The 18,211-nt window shown below is 59.5% G+C and overlaps 1 protein-coding gene across 1 annotated transcript; it reads left to right on the top strand.

Annotated features, from left to right (window-relative positions):
• Positions 1-1,664: 1,664 nt before the first annotated feature.
• Positions 1,665-16,878, top strand: GRB2 (growth factor receptor bound protein 2). The gene is made up of 5 exons (XM_038741956.1): positions 1,665-1,819; positions 13,406-13,503; positions 14,415-14,537; positions 15,736-15,904; positions 16,252-16,878. The coding sequence occupies exons 1-5, from the start codon at positions 1,742-1,744 to the stop codon at positions 16,435-16,437; spliced, it is 654 nt and encodes a 217-aa protein (XP_038597884.1). The 5' UTR covers positions 1,665-1,741; the 3' UTR covers positions 16,438-16,878.
• The last annotated feature ends 1,333 nt before the right edge of the window (positions 16,879-18,211 follow it).

Here is an 18,211-nt window from a genome sequence, read left to right as displayed (position 1 = left end):
ATTTTACAGATGGGGTAACTGAGGCCCAGAGGAGTGAAGTGACTTGCCCAAAGTCACACAGCTGACAAGTGGCAGGGCCAGGATTCGAACCCATGACCTCTGACTCCGAAGACCGTGCTCTTTCCACTGAGCCACGCTGCAGGCACTCGTTACGCGAGCACGGCTATAAATACCTGTCCCCGTTCTGTCGGGCCGGGTGGCGCGGTGGCGGGGTCTGCTCGGGTCCCGGGGACCCCGGCTGTTGGGTGAGGGCATAAGAGCGACTGAGCCTCAGGGACGGGGGCATCCCACACCTGGCCTGCCAGGCTTCCCTGAGTGCCCGGCGTCCGAACCGGGGCAGCTGCGATCATCATTCATTCAATCGTATTTATTGAGCGCCTGCTGTGTGCAGCGCACTGTACTAAGCGCTTGGGAAGTCCAAGTTGGCAACATAGAGAGACGGTCCCTACCCAACAGCGGGCTCACCGTCTAGAAGGGGGAGAACTCGGGGTGTGATGCTGGGCCTCGGGGTGGGCATCAGTCAGTCGACCAATTCATCATCATCATCATCATCAATCGTATTTATTGAGCGCTTACTATGTGCAGAGCACTGTACTAAGCGCTTGGGAAGTACAAGTTGGCAACATATAGAGGCAGTCCCTACCCAACAGTGGGCTCACAGTCTAAAAATCCATCAAAGACCCAGTGCTGAGTGTTTGCTGGGGGCAGGGCACTGTACTGAATGCTTGGGAGAGACCCACTGTTGGGTAGGGACCGTCTCTCTATGTTGCCAACTTGTACTTCCCAAGCGCTTAGTACAGTGCTCTGCACACAGGAAGCGCTCAATAAATACGATTGAATGAATGAATGACCCCCTAGAGTTAGCAGGCCCCCGCCCTGCCCACAGGGCGCTTGCTGTGGCACTGAACTGATTGTGGGCAGACTACCAGCCGTATTATTGTACTTGTGCTGTCCCAGGCGCTTAGTACAGTGCTCTGCGCTGCTGCAGGCGTTCAATTAGTAGGATCGATAGACTAAGTGCGGGGGGGAGTGGGGCCCCGGACGACGTTTCCGGGAGGAGGGGGCGGGGCCGTCCATTCAGTCGCGGCGCCGTCATTGGTAGGCGGGGCTGTCCGTCAGGCGGGGCTCGGCGGCCGCTATTGGTCGGCGGGGCCGTCCGTCAGGCGGGGCTCGGAGGCCGGCGGTGTCAGCTATTGGTCGGTGGAGCCGTCCGTCAGGCGGAGCTCGGAGGCCGGCGGTGTCAGCTATTGGTCGGCGGGGCCGTCCGTCAGGCGGGGCTCGGAGGCCGGCGGCGGCCGCCATTGGTCGGCGGGGCCGTCCGTCAGGCGGGTCTCGGAGGCCGGCGGTGTCAGCTATTGGTCGGCGGGGCCGCCCGTCAGGCGGGGCTCGGAGGCCGGCGGCGGCCGCCATTGGTCGGCGGGGCCGTCCGTCAGGCGGAGCCCCGGGGCGGCGGGGAAAGAGGAAGCGGGGCCGCAGCGGGGAGGAGGGCCGGGCCGGGCCGGGGGGCGCGGGCATCGCTCACCCTCCTCCTCCCTCTCCCTCCGTCCTCCCCATCCCCCTCCCCCTCCTCCTCCAGGGCGGGATCGGGCCCGGCCCGCCGCCGCCGCCGCCGCCGCCGCGGACAGCCGCGCCCCACCGGTCCCGGGAGCGAGGCCGCGCTGAGCCCGCCGCCGCCGCCGCCGCCGCCGCCTCCGGGAGGCCCTCCCTCCCTTCCTCCCTCCCTCCCTCCTTCCCTCCCGCCATGGAAGCCATTGCCAAGTACGACTTCAAAGCCACCGCCGAAGACGAGCTGAGCTTCAAGCGCGGGGACATCCTCAAGGTAAGGACCCGGAACCGCGGCCCGGCCCCCACCTGCCCACACAAAGGGGAGCCCCGCCTCCCGGCCCCTGCCTACCTTCAGGGGCTGAAGATTACCCTCCCCCCCCCCCCCCCCCCCCCCCCAACAGTGGGCTGGTGGACTACCTACTAGGGCCCCGGAGGGGAAGGAGATGTGGGTGTGTATATATATATATAGTTATATATATGGGGGTATGTATATATATATATACACACTTATTTATGTATATATTCACATTCAATCGTATTTATTGAGCGCCTACCGTGTGCAGAGCACTGTACTAAGCGCGTGGGACGTCCAAGCTGGCAACGTATAGAGCCGGTCCCTACCCAGCAGCGGGCTCACAGTCTAGAAGGGGGAGACAGACAACAAAACAAAACATATTAACAAAGTAAAATGAATAGAATAAGTATGTACAAATAAAATAAATAGAGTAATGGATACGTATTAACATATATACGTATATGCAGGTGCTGTGGGGAGGGGAAGGTGTGTATATATATGTGTTTATATATATGTGTATATTTAGGTGTGTGTGTATATATAGATAGATATACATATATATGTGTGTGTGTGTGTGGTGTTGTATTACCTTTGTGTGGTCGGCTGTCGGGGGGTACCTCCCTTAGTGGGAGCAGCCGGGCAAGGCCTAGGAGTGGAAGGGTGGACCCGCGGGGGTCCCGGGGGTCTCTGGGCCGGCCGTACCCAACGGGAGGAAGCCCCAGGGGAGGGGGCACCGGGGGCCTTCCCACCCTGGTCAGCGGACTAACCGGCTGCCTCCGGCCGGCCTCACCTCGCCCAAAGCCCAGGCCCATCCCAGCTCCATGGGGAGCAGCCATCCCGGCCTATCCGTCCGTGACGGGGCTGCGCTCACCTCCTCCACCTCCAGGAAGCTTCCTGCCTTCTGGAGAGGACCCAGGGAACCGATTCCCCAGCAGCGGGCTCCTGATTGCCCGCAGGGAACCCGCTGACAGTTGAAAATCCGCCTCTGCCCCCCGCTCTCCTCCGCCGGGCACGTGTTAATTATGCTGTTGGCGCAGTTGACTGGAGCGGCCCTGGCCTTTCGGATATGTAATTTATTTTCACAACCGGGGGTGTGGAGAACACACTGTCAGCTTCAGGCGGGGAGAACAGAGGAGATTATCGGGCTGGTGTGGGGAGGGGGGTGGCGTCACCCGACTTTTAGGAAACGTCGACCAGGTGTCCTGTCGGGGTCTGAGCCGAAGCCCCGAGGCTTGGTTTGGAGCGGGACGGTATCTGTGTCTCGCCTTCTTTCCCCTGGGACCGAGAGATGTTACTAGAAGCTTGTAAAGAGGAAGAGCGTGATCATGCAAAAACACGGTGCGCTGTAAAATGACATGTGATTTTTTTTTTTTTTTCTTTTCTTCCTCCTGTCTATCTTACCGTGGTGGGGGCGGTTGCGGGGAGGCCGGGGAAACGGCCGACCCGTTGGCAGAAACCCCCACCGTTAGGTGGTGGAGCTCAGGTTCGCCCTCACCCAGGCCGGCTCCTTTTTCTCTGTCGGTCCTGCCCACCCTGCCCGGACCCGGGGTCTGGGGGCATAGGGCCATAGCTGAGGCCCAGTCACCGCAGATCCTGCTGGAGGAGGGACCCCTGTCCAAAGGCAGGGCTACTCTGAGTACTCAGGCCGACAGAGGATTGACTGACTGTCTATGTCTCTCTCTTCCTCTCCCTCTCCCTCTCCCTCTCCTTTCTCCCTCCCTCTCCCCCTCTCTCTCTCCCTCCCTCTCTCTCTCTCTCTCTCTCTCCCCCCACCCCCGAATTCTCAGTGGCCACATAGCCCAGATAACTCTGTGGCCCACCAGGTCCCCTGGATGTTTCAGGGCTTCGGTCACTGATGATGATGATGATGATGATGGCATTTATTAAGCGCTTACTATGTGCAAAGCACTGTTCTAAGCGCTAGGGAGGTTACAAGGTGATCAGGTTGTCCCACAGAGGGCTCACAGTCTTAACCCCCATTTTCCAGATGAGGTAACTGAGGCCCGGAGAAGTTAAGTGACTTGCCCAAAGTCACACAGCTGACAATTGGCGGAGCTGGGATATGAACCCATGACCTCTGACTCCGAAGCCCAGGCTCTTTCCACTGAGCCACGCTGCTTCTGCTATTTATGCTATTTATGTCCCCCCCAAAACCCACTGATTTCAGCAAGTGGGTTGGGGGTGAAGTCCCACCATCCCGAGCCACTTTAGACTCACCAAAAAAGATCTTTGGGTTGCAGTTGTGCTTAGTGCCAACTCTTGTGGGTTCCTCAAGTGGGGCCCTTCTCTCCCCTCTCCCACGGGACTGGCGCCTGAATTCCCAGTGGTATAAACCCATGCCTGGCCCGGTCCAGTCTAACAGCAGCGGTAGTTCTTACTGAATGCCCACTGAGTACCTCTCGCTTTACTGAGCCCCTGGGAAGTACTAAGGAAAGAGGCAAGTTCCCTGCCCACAGGGAGAGTCTATTCGAAACTCTCCGTCCAAACTGTTTCCACAATGATCCAGGTACTTATCACATCCTACCTGTACTGCTGCGTCAGTCTCTTTGCTGACCTCCCTGCCTCCTGTTTCTCCCCTTTCTGGCCCATACTTTGCTGCTGGAACTGTTTTTCTACAAAAATGTTTAGTCCACATCTCCCCACTCTTAAAGAACCTCCAGTGGTTGCCCATCCACCTCTGCATCAACTGGAAACGCCTCAGCATTGTCTTTAAAGCACTCAGTCAGCTCGCCCCCTCCTACCTCTTCTCGTAGCTCTCCTACTCCAACCCAGCCCTCACACTTTGCTCCTCGAACGCCAACCTACTCACCGAACCTCGATCTCGTCTATCTCGCCCCCAGCCCTTTGCCCACGTTCTCCTTCTGGCCTCAAACTCCCTTCCCCTTAATATCCGACGGTCCACACCTCTCCCCACCTTTAAAGCCCAACTGAAAACAATTCTCCAAGGGGCCTTCCCTGACTAGGCCCTCATTTCCCTGAGCGGTGGTGGGGTGGTAGAGGCGGTCGCCCGTGCGCATCTCCCTCCACGCGCCCCTCGAGCAGGCGAGGGGCGCCCATCTGGTCTGCCTTGGGCTCGGCGGACGGCCTAGTTCTGAAGTCTCAGGGCCACTCCGGCCGGCCGCAGAGCACGTGAGCTATGGCCATTAGCGGCCGCTTAGTAATCTCATGGCTCTGCTCCAGGAGCGAGTGGAACAGAGTTGCCTTTTGAGTCACCACGCTGTAAAACAGCTGAGCGAAGAGGAAAACTGCCCTCTCCTTCAGGAGCCGAGGGATGCAGCCCAGCTTCCCTCCTTCCTGCTTCCAGGGCACCAGGGGCTCCCCCACTTTTCCTCAACCGAAAGAGGTTTGTCAGGGCCGGGGATTGGTGCGGTGTCTGTAGAAGTGGCCCTGGCTCCCGCAGAGAGATTACAAGAGGCCTGCGGACCTCGTCTCGGCCCCTAGGACCTGTGGCCGGGGGCCTCTGGGCTGCTTCTGTTAGGATTAGGTTTGGGGGGCTTCGAATTCCACGAGGTCCGGGGCCTTCTTCGGACCCTGCCGTTCGCTATCTGGGAGCAGAACGCGGACCCGTCCCTCTTGACCCACGGCCTTGGTTAGGGGACGATCGGGGCTCTGGAAAAGAGGGGTGTCCGCTGCAGTGGAGCAGAGCTGAGCTGGACTGACAGCTCCTCCTCTTCATCCCTCTCCCAGACACCGGTTGGGAAAGCCCCGGGTGGGTGGGAGGTCTGGGGCCTGGTCTGCCAAGCTCCGCTTAATACGGCCCACTCTGTTCCCAGCCTGCCGCTAGTCCAGGAGATGGCTACTGTGTTGACAACCTTAGAGCTCCTGGGAGGAGGAGTCCTGGCAGCGTTGAGGGGGTGATTGCCCCTAGAGCTGCCGGGAGGTGTAGTCCCAGAAGCCCTGTGGGTGGAGGTGATTGCCGCCAGAGCTAAGGGAGACAACTGTCTGTTGTGAAATTTCTCTCTGTAGGGCCTAATGCTTCAGCTGCCTTGTGGTGGGGGGTTGGGGGGGGTCCTGACCCCAAATCAGGAGCAGGGCTGAGCAAATCTGCGCCCGTATCCCAGAGGCCCCACACCGTGTCAAGGCCACCCAGCGTATTTCTCCCGTTCTGCCCTCGTCTAACCTCGTTTCCCTGCCTCAGCCCCTCCTTCTACCACCCACGTCACCTCCTGCCGAGCTCCCTGCTGTGACGTGCCCGGGAACTCCAGGCCGCAGTCTTGGGGCCCCCGGGGCCTGGCACCCACTTGCTGGTCGGGGGGCAGATCGGAGGCGGTGGGAGCTTCCTGGCACGGGGGCGGCCCAGGATCCCGAGGGGCACGCGGACAAGCCGACCGGTAGCAGTTGCGGTGGGGGCTGGAAGGGCGCTGCCCAAGCTAGAACCGAGGCCCGGCCGGGTCACCTTGGTGCTCCTCCGGCCCTTGGCTTGCTTTGTCCCCTTCCACCCCTCAGTGGCCCTCAGTGGCTAAGTTGGTTGGGCCGGCCCGCTGGTGACTGGGTCGGGCCCAAGGTCACTCTAGACCCATCCAGGGCTTCTGGCTGGAGACTCCATCCCTATCAGGAGCATATATGTGTGTGTGTGTGTCTCTTTCTTTCTCTCTCTCTCTCTCCCCCCACCCCCTTCCATCTGGCTGCTGGGAGAGAGAATTTCCCAGCCACCCACTGAAGCGTCACTTTCAGTTCCGCAGCCACCTCATCCCTTGTGTCTTGCTGGGGAGATGGGAACGGGAAGGGGGTTGGGGGAGAGACTGGTAGGGGCGATGGGGAGTGGGTGGGGCAACGCCGATAGAAGAAAAGCGCCTTGGGAGAGAGGAAAGAGTAAATAGGAAAGACAGAACCATCTCTGTGGTTGGTTACTTCCTTCCTGGGGCCTTCTGGAAGGAGAGCGCTCCCGGCCTTAGCAGTGGCCCGGGAGACCTGGAGAAGGCCAGGGAGAAGGGGTGACGGGCCGAGGACAGGCCGCAGTCACCTGCCGGCTCCCAAGACAGCGGGCAGCCGGCGGCTTGGGTCCACACTCCCCCAGATCCAGGGTCCCAAGACAATGGGCAACTGGCAAGAGTGCATTTTTATCATCATCTATGGTATTTATTGAACCCTCACTGTAGGCAGAGTACCGTACTAAGCCCTCGGGGGAATACAGTATGTCAGAGTTGATTGACCAGTTCCCTGCTCACAGTGAGCTTTTAGCATTTTCCAAAGTTTTACAAGTTGGGATAAATTTGGGAGGCTCCAGGGGATGACCAGATGCTTGGTGGGGGGGCGGGGGGCTCTGCCTGGGCCAGGAACGGTGTGTCCGGTTTCTTACATTGTATATTGTCCAGCGCTGAGTATAGACTTTAGGTCTTGCCACGTAGTAGGCACTCGACAAGAGTCAGTTATTGGCAGATGTATTTATTAATAATAATAATGGCATTTATTAAGCACTTACTATGTGCAAAGCACTGTTCTAAGCGCTGGGGAGGTTACAGGGTGACCAGGTTGTCCCACGGGGGGCTCACAGTCTTAATTCCCATTTTACAGATGAGGTAACTGAGGCACAGAGAAGTGAAGTGACTTGCCCAAAGTCACACAGCTGACAATTGGCGGAGCCAGGGTTTGAGCACAAAGCCTGTGCTCTTTCCACTGAGCCATGCTGCTTCTCATTTAGGCATTTACTGAGTGCCTACCATGTGCGAAGCACTGTACTAAGCGCTTGGAAGGGTATAGGAGGCCTGATACCTGCCCTGGAGGAGCTCAGTCCAACATGGGCGAGCCAAGGTGACTCAAGTGATGGGAGCAGGAGGGGAAAAGAGCCTAGGGCCTGGGAGTCCGAGGACCTGGGTTCTAACCCCGGCTCCACTATTCGTCTGCTTGTGTGACCTTGGCGGAGTCACTTCACTTTTCTGGGCCTCAGTTTCCCTAGCTGTACAATGGAGATTCATTTCAGTCCTCTCTCCTACTTAGATTGTGAGCACCACCTGGAACAGGGACTGCCTGTCCCTTCTTATGATCTGCTATCTAGTCCGGGGCCCAGTTCCGTACCTGACACGTAGTAAGCGCTTGGCAAGAACCAAAATCGTAATTATTACGGAAGAATGAAAGAATGAGCCAGTGCCATATTTGCAGGTATAATTGCCCTGCTCCGATTATTTTGAGGAGGACATGAACGATTATTTTTAGCACCACCACATAATTGGGAGCAATGAGAGCTGAACCTGCCGGGGGATGGGAGGGTGAGAACGGGACGACGCAGCAGTTGTGGGGGGAATTAATGATGGGGGGGGATAAAGGGGGAGAGGACTTGAGATCTAATTTCAAGTGCCTTCTTGTCTTCTCTCTTTTTTTCATCTCTTTTCCTTCTCCTCCCCTTATTGCTAGACTCGATTCCTAAATGACCTGAGTAATTGCCTCGCCCTTGTTTTAATGGTACACAAAGGCGGTGTGGCAGTTATGCGAGTAAATAGGTTGAGTGGAGACATAACAACCAGCCAGCGGTGGCTTTTGGGGGCGAGCCAGTTCGGGGTGCTGGCAATCCACCGAGTCACATCTCACGGGTCACCCACGGACCCTGGGCCTTCCCTGCGTCCGGCCTTCGGTCTTCATGATCTTTCCCCATCCTTTCGGCACGTCCGTGTAGGGGTGAGGAGGGACCCATCCGCCGTCTTCCGAGGTTGTCAGGTTGTTCAGACTTCTCTACCTCCTCCACACCCACCCCCGGCCGAGTCATCCCCGTGGACCCCCCGGGTCCCAGCTGCAGCGGGAGGTGGCCACCGTGAGCCCCCTTGACAGTTGTGGGTGAGGGGAGATTTATCAGGAAACCATTTCCCGGGCTTCCAGCGGAGCTGCTTTCCCGAAGCTCGGGTTCCGGGCTCTTCCGAGTCCAGCGAGTCCTCCCGGGCCCTCGTCCCGAAGCAGACCGGGCTGCCCCAGTGGGGTTCGGTCACCGGGGTCCGGTCACCGAGCTGGCCCAGAGACTGTCTCGCCCTGCCTCCCCCTGCCTTAATCGGAGGATGAGGAAAAGGCGTCTTCCCTGCCCTGCCCACCCACCACCACCACCACCACCACCACCAAACAGGTACCTGCACCTCCTCCAAGACGGTGGTGGCGGCTGCCACAGCGCACAGGAAATCCGACCCAAACTCTGTCAAAGGACATAAAAGGGGAGGGGAACCCTCCCACAAAAAGCAGCCTGGCCTAGCGCATAGAGTGTGGGCCTTGGACTCAGAGGACCTGGGTTCTAATCACAGCTCCGCCACTTGTCTGCTTTGTGACATTGGGCAAGTCACTGTACTTCTCCAGGCTCCATTACGTCATCGGCAAAATGGGGATTAAGATTGTGAGCCCGTCGTGAGACAAGGGACTGTGCCCAACCTAATTTGTACCTACCCCAGCCCTTAGTACAGGGCCCGGCACCTGGTAAGCACTTAACAAATACCATTTAAAAAAAAAAAAAGGGCGTCATGGGCTACCTTGTGCTGTCTAGCTGATGCCCCACTGACCTCTCCGCCAGCTGGATGCCAGCCAGCCAGTCAGTCATATGCGAGCAGGGCAGGGGAGGGATTCCTTTAAGGGATTTTTCTCCTTCCTTCAGGCCAAAGGTCACCCACTGCCCTCCCAGTAAAGACTCAGCTTTTCACTTGGATCATTATCTCAGCCTGTCTCTCCCCCGACCCTGTATATTGGTGGGGAAGGACGAGTATCTCAAACCTGCTAACTTGAGGCAGAGCCCAGCGAGCCAAGGGGAGCCCCTTAGGTGGGCGCCCATGACTCGATCCGACTCCCACGACCATCTGCTGTGACAGCTCGGGTCTGGGCGAGAGGTCTTGTCCGAGCCGCCTGGGCCCCGCTTGGGCTGCCCGGGGCTCCCCCCGTTCGCGGAAAGGAAACAGAGTGGTCCGGGGGCCCGTGGACCTGCAGGTCCCATGTCTCTCCTTGGGCCCGAAGGGTGTAATAATAATAATAATGATAGCATTTATTAAGCGCTTACTATGTGCAAAGCACTGTTCTAAGCACTGAAGAGGTTACAGCGTGATCAGATTGTCCCACGGGGGCTCACAGTCTTCATCCCCATTTTACAGATGAGGTAACTGAGGCACAGAGGAGTTAAGTGACTTAGGCCAAGAATCTCTAGCATCTGCCCCTCCTCTCCAACTTAACTGCTACCACGCTGATCCAAGCATTTATCCTAGCCCACCTTGACCATACTGCAGCAGCCTGCTCTAGACTGTAAACTCCTTGTGGGCAGGGAGTGTGTCTCCCAACTCTGTTGTATTGTCCTATGAGCTTAGTAGCATGCTAGGCACGCGAGAAGCCCGCAGTAAATACCATGGATTAATCGATTGACCTCCCGGGCTCCTTTCTCCTCCCACTCCAGTCCACATTTCACCCCGCTTCCTGGATCATTTTTCTACAAAAACCGTTCAGTTCACGTCTCTCCGCTCAGCAAAAGCCCGTAGTGGTTGCCCATCCACCTCCGTCCGCATTGAACAGAAACTCCTTGCCATAGTCTTTGAAGCTCATCCCCTCCTACCTCACCTCACTAATTTCCCACTCCACCCCAGCCCCCACACTTTGCTCCTCTGACACCAACCTACTCACTATGCCTCAATCTCGCTTCTATCACCGCCAGCCCCTCGCCCACGTCCTCCCTCTTGCCTGGAATGCCCTCCCCCTTTTATATGCGAGAGGCTGCCGTTCTCCCCGCCTTCAAAACCCCCCTTAAATCACATCTCCAAATGCCTTTCTCGACTAATTCCTCCTTTCCCCCTGCTTATCCTCCCTTCTGTTTCTCCTAGGCCCTTGGATCTGCACCCCCAAAGCACTCTATTCACCCCACCCTCAGCATTTAGGTACAGATCTTTATACTCTGCCATCCCCCCTATCAGTGTCTTTGTCCCCCTGGAGATTGTCAGCTCCTTGTGAGCAGGGACCGTGGCTACCAGCTCTGTTGCGCTGAACTCTTCCGAGTGCCTCCGCCAGTGCTGTGCACGCAGGAAGCACTTGATAAATACCACGGATCGATTGGTTGAGACGACGGGTTGCCCTCTGGCAGGAGGGCCCCATGCCCGCTTGAGGGGATGTCGGAAGGGGAGCTGAGGCGGCGGGCCGTCTCTCCTGCGGTTAGAACTTCACTCTGCTCAACAGGAAACGAGCAGGACTGGGTTCAAACCCCAAATCCTGAGTTGCCGGGCTCTCTGAGGGCGGGGCAGGCCCGTGAGGGCCCACGGGGCCGGCCGGGCCTTTTCCCCATGGCAGCAGCGGTAGTAGTTGTCCCGATCGGGGCAGCCGCTGGTTACGCGCCAAGCGCTGGGGTGGATGTGAGAGGAGCAGATCAGGCGCCAGCCCGGCGGGGCAGGCGGTCCCGGGAGGAAGCCCAGCCGAGCTGCCCGGTGTCCCCCGAGGGCTTCCAGGACTGTGGGGTCAGCAAGGGGCACGTGTCTTCGGGAAGAGGGGGCTGGCGGCGACTCTGGCCATGGGCCCGGGCTCCCGTCGGAGCCCCTCCGGGCTGAGGAAAGTTGCGGGGGGTGGCGGTTCTTCGACCAGCCCTGTCGGTGCGGGGTCTGAGCACCGGAGGCTGCGGGGCCCGGTGTCCGTGGTGGCTCTCTCTGGCCCTGGCATTCCCTCACAGCTCCCTCCTGCCCAGGCCCCAGCAGGCGGGTACGGTCGGGGCGGCCCCTGGGGGGAGAAAGAAAGCGGGTTCCCTGCCGCTCTGAGATGCCCCCGCGATGATCTTAGTGACCCCTTGGAGAAACCCAGCCGCCACGGGGAATCTTTCACACCCAGAGTCTGGGCCACCCCTGCCCAGGGAGCCTGAGCACTAGGTCCCCTCACCCCCTCCGGGGCTGCCGGAACCTGGCTCCCGGGAAGAAGCTGGGGACTCATCCCAGCCACCCGCAGGGGCTCCCTTTCTCCCAGGGTCCCACCCCCGCTCTCCCGGCAGCAGGCACAGGTGGACGCCGGGCCGATCGTGAAGGCAGCAGCGTGGCCTAATGGATAGAGCCCGGATCTGGGCTGTGTGTGCTTGCCCGCGCGCGTGCATATGCATGTGGACGCGGGCCTGGAGGGGCCGCAGGTGACGCTCCATTTGGAAGGATTTCAGGGTCCCTCCCCAGCCCTGAGACCCCGAAGCGCTTCCTTGCTATGGGCTGAGTGACCGTGGGGCACCCAGTCCTTGCTTCCATCCTGATGGTCTGCCCTCGTGCTTGGCATAGGGCTGGACGCAGAGTGCATGCTGAAACTAGACTTCCAGACTGTGAGCCCGCTGTTGGGTAGGGACCGTCTCTATATGTTGCCAACTTGTACTTCCCAAGCGCTTAGTACAGTGCTCTGCACTCAGTAAGCGCTCAATAAATGTGATTGAATGAATGAATGAATGAATGAAACCAGTGCCCCCATTAGCCAGTACCTCTCTGCGGAAGGTGCTGGGCTGTAGATCGAGAATTGGGGATTGGCGAGCCGCCGAGGCTGAAGCAACCAGCCCTGTCATGTTGCTGGGCACTGGTTGCCCACGTGGGCTCCCTAAGAGTTTGGGCCCACCCCTGCCGTGTGCCCTGAGGGCCGGGAACCGCGCTGCGGGGCCCGAGAAGGGGGCTGCCCCTTGGTCGAAACTCACGGCCGTCACCAGCCCCGGCCTAGTTGTCGGGTGCCCGGGGGGGCGTCTCCGTGCCCCAGGAGGCCGGGCGGCCTTGGAGTTGCTACGGCGACCTTGCCAGGCAGCAAGTCTGTGTGCTGGGCCTGGGCGGTATGCCATGCGGGCGCCCGAGCCGGTTTTGCATAAGGACGCCGAAATAGTGAGGGACTTTCCCCCTCAGAATGGGCCAGTTGCGAGCTCAGCATCGCCCGCCGGTCGGCTACTAGCATGGGCCTCTCGTGCTGGGGATGCCCATGCTAGCTGGGGTCCGCCCGCTGCCCCGGTCCCGGTGCCTTCGGCCAACGCCGCGCCCCTCCGGGCCTGCCGTTCGGCCACCGGCCCCCTTCCCCGGCCTCTCGGGCAGGTTGGTTCAAAGTTCCAGGAGGGGTTTGTTTGCCTTTCTTTCCCTTCCCCATCCCTCCGTCCCTCTGTCCCTCCCCAAACTCTTGCAGTCTGCCACTTCCCACCTGAAACTTCCTCACACCCAACCCAACTGTTGATCAATGGTTTTCCGTTAGGCTGAGGCACTCAGTGTGGCAACCGGAGGGGTGTGCGTAGCTTTGAGAAAGCAGTTGATAACAGAGGAGGTGGCAAGACCAGGCCCCAGACAGGAGGCCTGGCAGACACCGTGTTGGTTTTGATTTGGTCCAGGGGACTGGCTGTGGCCCCAGGACCTGCTGGGCTCCACCTTACCTCCTGCTGGGGGGTGGTTTGGCTAAGGCAGGCACGGTAGACTGGGAGCCTCTTGAGGGCAGGAATCATCTCTGCTAACTCTCCGGTACGTACAACGGGCATCTCATCAATAGCCCCGGCAGACTGCTAGTGGGTTGTGTAAGCGTGCCCTTCCTCGGGACCCGGGGGTGGGCAGGAGGGTGTTGTGTGAAAAGGCCGCTACCCCCAGCCTCCTCCGACGGACCGAACGGTGATATATACGTGACCGTGGCTCTCCCTCTCCTTCACAGGTCTTGAACGAAGAATGTGATCAGAACTGGTACAAGGCAGAACTCAACGGCAAAGACGGCTTCATCCCCAAGAATTACATAGAAATGAAACCTCACCTGTAAGTTGAGCCCGGGGCCCCAGAGAGGCGGGGAGGGCAGAGAGACGGAATGAATGAGAACGAGAGTAGCCCCGGCTTGATTTTATGCCAAGCGATGTCCCCCTACCCACCCGCCCTTGCTTTGGTTAGAAACTCACGCCCAGATGACGTGTTGCAGGCCTCTCTTTGGGCCCAGGGCTTCTCGTTTCATAGCGTCCCCTCATTCCCTCCCCCAGTTCTTCCGTTCCCCCTCTCCACCCCCTTCCTTGCTTTCTGTCAGGGAGAAAAGGGGAAGTGTGAGTTCCCCCCGGGTGTCAGGAGGCCAGGGATCCGGCCCGGGGAGGTGTGGGTGGTTTACAGCCCCATTTTCTGAGGCGGCAGTGGCAGCCAGAGTTGGGCCCAGTGGAGCTGCCCCTCCACCCTCCTGGGAGCCAGTGGGCAGAGGACGCCTGGCCCCCCTAGAGCCACTGCCGAAGCCAAAGCACTCGGAGCCCAGCCCCACGCCCTCACTCCCCGGGCTCTGGGAAGGGGGCGGGCCTGTTGTGCCCTTCCCACGGAGCCCTGGAATCTGTTCCCGTTGGCTTCCCCCGGGAGCTTCCGGGCCAGCCCGCCTCCATGTCCCCCATCCCAGGCCTGCCCTTCCCTCTCCCCAACCCCGTGGAGTAGGTGCTCCCCATGAACCGTTCTGGGAGAACCCGCCCTCGGTGTTGACCGGGGCCCTCCTGGGTGCACAGCTCCATACGCAGAGAACACTCTCCCTGCCCACAGGGAGCTTCCAGTCTCCCGGGGGGCGTTGGGGGAGGAGGAGGGGGCAAGGGCGTGCCGGGCGGGTGGGTGGTTGGGAAGGAAGATGATGGCATTGGCTCCCAGCCCTAGCAGACTGGTTGCTTGCTCGGCCGGCAGGCACTGACTCCGCCAACTTTCTTTCCCAGTTGGTTTTTTGGCAAAATCCCCAGAGCCAAGGCTGAGGAGATGCTCGGCAAACAGCGGCACGATGGGGCCTTCCTCATCCGAGAGAGCGAGAGCGCACCCGGCGACTTCTCCCTCTCCGTCAAGTGAGTGTGGCCCCCTCTTCCCCCTCCTCCTCTTCCTCTCTCTTCCCTGCCCCCCCCCCCCCCCTTTCCTCCTCCCCTCTCCTCCCCCTTTCCTGTCCTGGACATCTCCTCCCGCTAGATTGCCAGCCTCCCACTGATTCCCCCGAAATCGCCCGGATTGGAGGCCCCGTGCCGCCTTCCTGTAAGCTTGGCGCTGCCACTTGCTGGCAGTTTTCCAGGCAGGGCCGGGGCCCATGTGGGCTGGCTGGCCCCTTGGAGGGGAGACTGAGTCACCCCCCTCCGCTGGGCTCGTAGAGCCCGGGGGCCAACTGACCCCAGGCCTGCGGAGTAGCAGGGTAAGCAGTTCAATCCATCAGTCAGTCCACCAGTGGCATTTATCATTCATTCTTTCAGTCGTATTTATTGAGCGCTTACTGTGTGCAGAGCACTGTACTAAGCGCTTGGGAAGTCCAAGTTGGCAACATCTAGAGACGGTCCCTACCCAACAGCGGGCTCACAGTCTAGAAGGGGGAGACAGACAACAAAACAGAACGTATTAACAAAATATAATAAATAGAATAAATATGTACAAAAAAATAAACAAGTAGAGTAATAAATACATACAAACATATATACATCAAGCACTTACAATGTGCAGAGCACTGTACTGAGCACTTGGGAGAGTACAACAGAAATAGATACATTCCCTGCCCATAACAAACTTACAGTCTAGAGGACTGTGCGTTCTGCCCCTCTTCTTGCAGATTTTCTGCTTCTCTTCTTTCTCCTCCTCCTCGTCCTCATTCTCTCCTCACTTCCCACCCCCTCACGGCCCAGTAGCCTCAGAGGGATTTTGCCCAGTGCAGCCCGATGGACGTTGCCCGTCCCACCTCTCTGTGGCTGCAGTGTGGCACCCGCTCCGCCTCTGAGCCGCCCGAGGGCTGACCGACCGGCCCCCGTTGGGCCGCGGAGGACCGCCGCTCTCGCTTCTCAAATCTTCTCCGGCCGAAGTCCCGAGCCGACCCGGCCTGCCCCGTGCCCAGCGGGGTCCTCGGCCTCGGGGGTCTCAGTCCCGAGGGCTCTGGCCTGGATGGAGGAGGAAGAGAGAGAAAGGGCTCTGGAGCTCTCACCTCTCCTCTCCATCCACCCTCCGTCCCCCCGGGAGCGTCCGACGGGGCCGTCCGGCCGAAGCCCTGACGGGCGCTCACTCCACTCCCAGGTTTGGCAACGACGTGCAGCACTTCAAGGTGCTCCGAGACGGGGCCGGGAAATACTTCCTGTGGGTGGTGAAGTTCAATTCTCTGAACGAGCTGGTCGACTACCACAGATCCACCTCCGTGTCCCGGAACCAGCAGATATTCCTGCGGGACATAGAGCAGATGCCCCAGGTGAGGGGGTGGCAGACGGCCGGCGGAAGGGTGGGCGGGCGGGGAGGGGGCCATTGGCTTCTGGAACAGGGGTGGGGGGTGTGGTGTGTGTGTATGTGCAGCTAGGGTGGTGCCACCTGTGAGAGTGAGTACTGAGTGTTGGCATCGCTACCAAGCGCCCCTCCTAGTCGGTTGCATCTTTCTCGGGGGTCCTCTAGGCTCCACCAGGGGCAGGGAGGATGGAAGGGGGCACCAATCCGCCCTCAACACCTTTCCCGCTGCCCTACCCTCCCTCTCGGGCCGGCATCCAGCCGCGAACCCGGGCGGCCGGTGACCCCGCTCTCCCGTCCCCCCCGTGTCCCCCGCAGCAGCCCACGTACGTCCAGGCCCTGTTTGACTTCGACCCCCAGGAGGACGGGGAGCTGGGCTTCCGCCGCGGAGACTTCATCCAAGTCCTGGACAACTCGGACCCCAACTGGTGGAAGGGGGCCTGCCACGGGCAGACGGGCATGTTCCCCCGCAACTACGTCACCCCGGTGGCCCGGAACATCTAGGGCCAGAGGTTGGAAGCTCCAGACGCCCTCCTTCCCCCCCGTCCCTCCCTCCCCTGCCCCCCCAACCCCCAACAGCCAGAGCCGGGAAGGGGCCCGGGGAAGGGCCTCGGCGTGCCCGTCCCATCCCACCCAAGTCACCCTGCGGTGATCGGTGACTGGTGGTGGGGCGCTGGGGGGCCCCCTCCTCCACGCTGGATGGAACTTTTGGGGGCAGGGGTTGGCTTCCCAGATGCCAAACTTACCTTTAAATTAAAAAAAGAGAGAATTTTTATGAACAGATTTCCACCGCTGCTCCTGTGTTCCCTCTCCTTTTATTCCCCCCCTTCTCACTCTTCTTCTTTTTCTTCCCCTTTTTCTTCTTCCTCTCTGTCCATCAATGCATGACATTTAATGCCGTATCCAGACGTAAGCAAGGCAGATAATAAAAGAAAAGAAATCAACCGTGCCGGTATCTTCTCTGCGCAAAAGGTTTCTGTTCGAGGGGAGTGTCTGGAGAGGACTCCCCTTTCTGCCCCGTTTGGAGTGCCAGGGAGAGGAAACAGAAAATCCTGGCTGGCGACTCTCTCTCCCAGGCTGGCGAGGGAGGCGGGGACGTCCGGGAAACGGGGTGCACCGAGGGAGGGGCTGGAAGAGCAGCCCCCTCTCCCTTCAACCCCAGCCTCTCTAATTCGCATTTTACCGGCTGGGGAATGGAGGGAAAGGCTTTTAAAAGACAGGTTTCGCGTGTCACGCGCCGCTTTTGAAATTGGGAACTGCGATAGCAGAAGTCCCCGGTGTGTGACCGTCTGTCTTCTCTGTTCTGTGTGGTGAACTGCTGAGCGTGCTCTGTCGGGGTTTTCCATGGAGCCTCCCCTTTCGTTTCCATGTTTTGGCCCGAACCCGGGACAGTCCAGGGTTTTTTCCTGTGTCCGTCCAGCTTCCTCGCGTGTAAAAGTCCCGCGCGGGAGGGCAGGCGAGGGGGACGGCCAAGAGCCCGAGGGGGTGGGCCCGGCTTCAGTCCGGCCTTATGGAAGCGAGGGGGACCTCCGACAGAGGTCTGGCAGGGACAAGGCCAACTTGTACTTCCCAAGCGCTTAGTACAGTGCTCTGCACACGGTAAGCGCTCAATAAATACGATTGAATGAATGGATGACAAGGAGAGGCGGCCAGAGCCCGGCCTGGGCACCGTCCTTCCCCCACCTCGCCCTGGCCATGGTGGGGTATGGCGCGGTGGCGGGGGGGACGGGGACCTTAAAGGAAACAGGTTCCAACTCTTGCCCCAAAACCGGGCCTCAGTGCGAGGGCACATCCCCCTGCCCCACGTGGACAGAATATGGCCGGAAAACGGGTCGGGCCTGAGCGGAGACCTGTCCGGCCGCCAAAATCCTTGTCCCGATCTCCGCTCCTGGGCTTCCTCCCCGGGGCCTGGGGACTCTCAGACCTCCACCCCTCAATCCTCGCTCCCCACCCCCAAATCTTGAGCCACGGCCAAGCCTGCATTGAGAAGGAAGCAGCGGGCTTAAAGGACTCCACCACTTGCCTGCCGACTGGCCCCGGGCAAGTCACTTAACATCTCCGGGCCTTGGTTCCTCATCTGTAAAATGGGGATGACACCCGTTCTTCCTCATCCTTAGACTGGAAGCCCCATGTGGGTCAGGGGCTGTGTTTGGTCTATGTCTGTTGTATCTTCCCCAGGGCTCAGTCCAGTGCTCGGCACATAGTGAGCGCTTGATGAGTACCTCGGTTTTGGGGGTTATTTCCTGACTCCCGGGACACGTTGTCCTGAAGATGTGGG

The sequence above is a fragment of the Tachyglossus aculeatus genome, unplaced genomic scaffold (genome assembly GCF_015852505.1).
Source record: "Tachyglossus aculeatus isolate mTacAcu1 unplaced genomic scaffold, mTacAcu1.pri SUPER_34, whole genome shotgun sequence".
Taxonomy (NCBI): Eukaryota; Metazoa; Chordata; class Mammalia; order Monotremata; family Tachyglossidae; genus Tachyglossus; species Tachyglossus aculeatus.
This window is presented reverse-complemented; position numbering and strand designations above follow the sequence as displayed.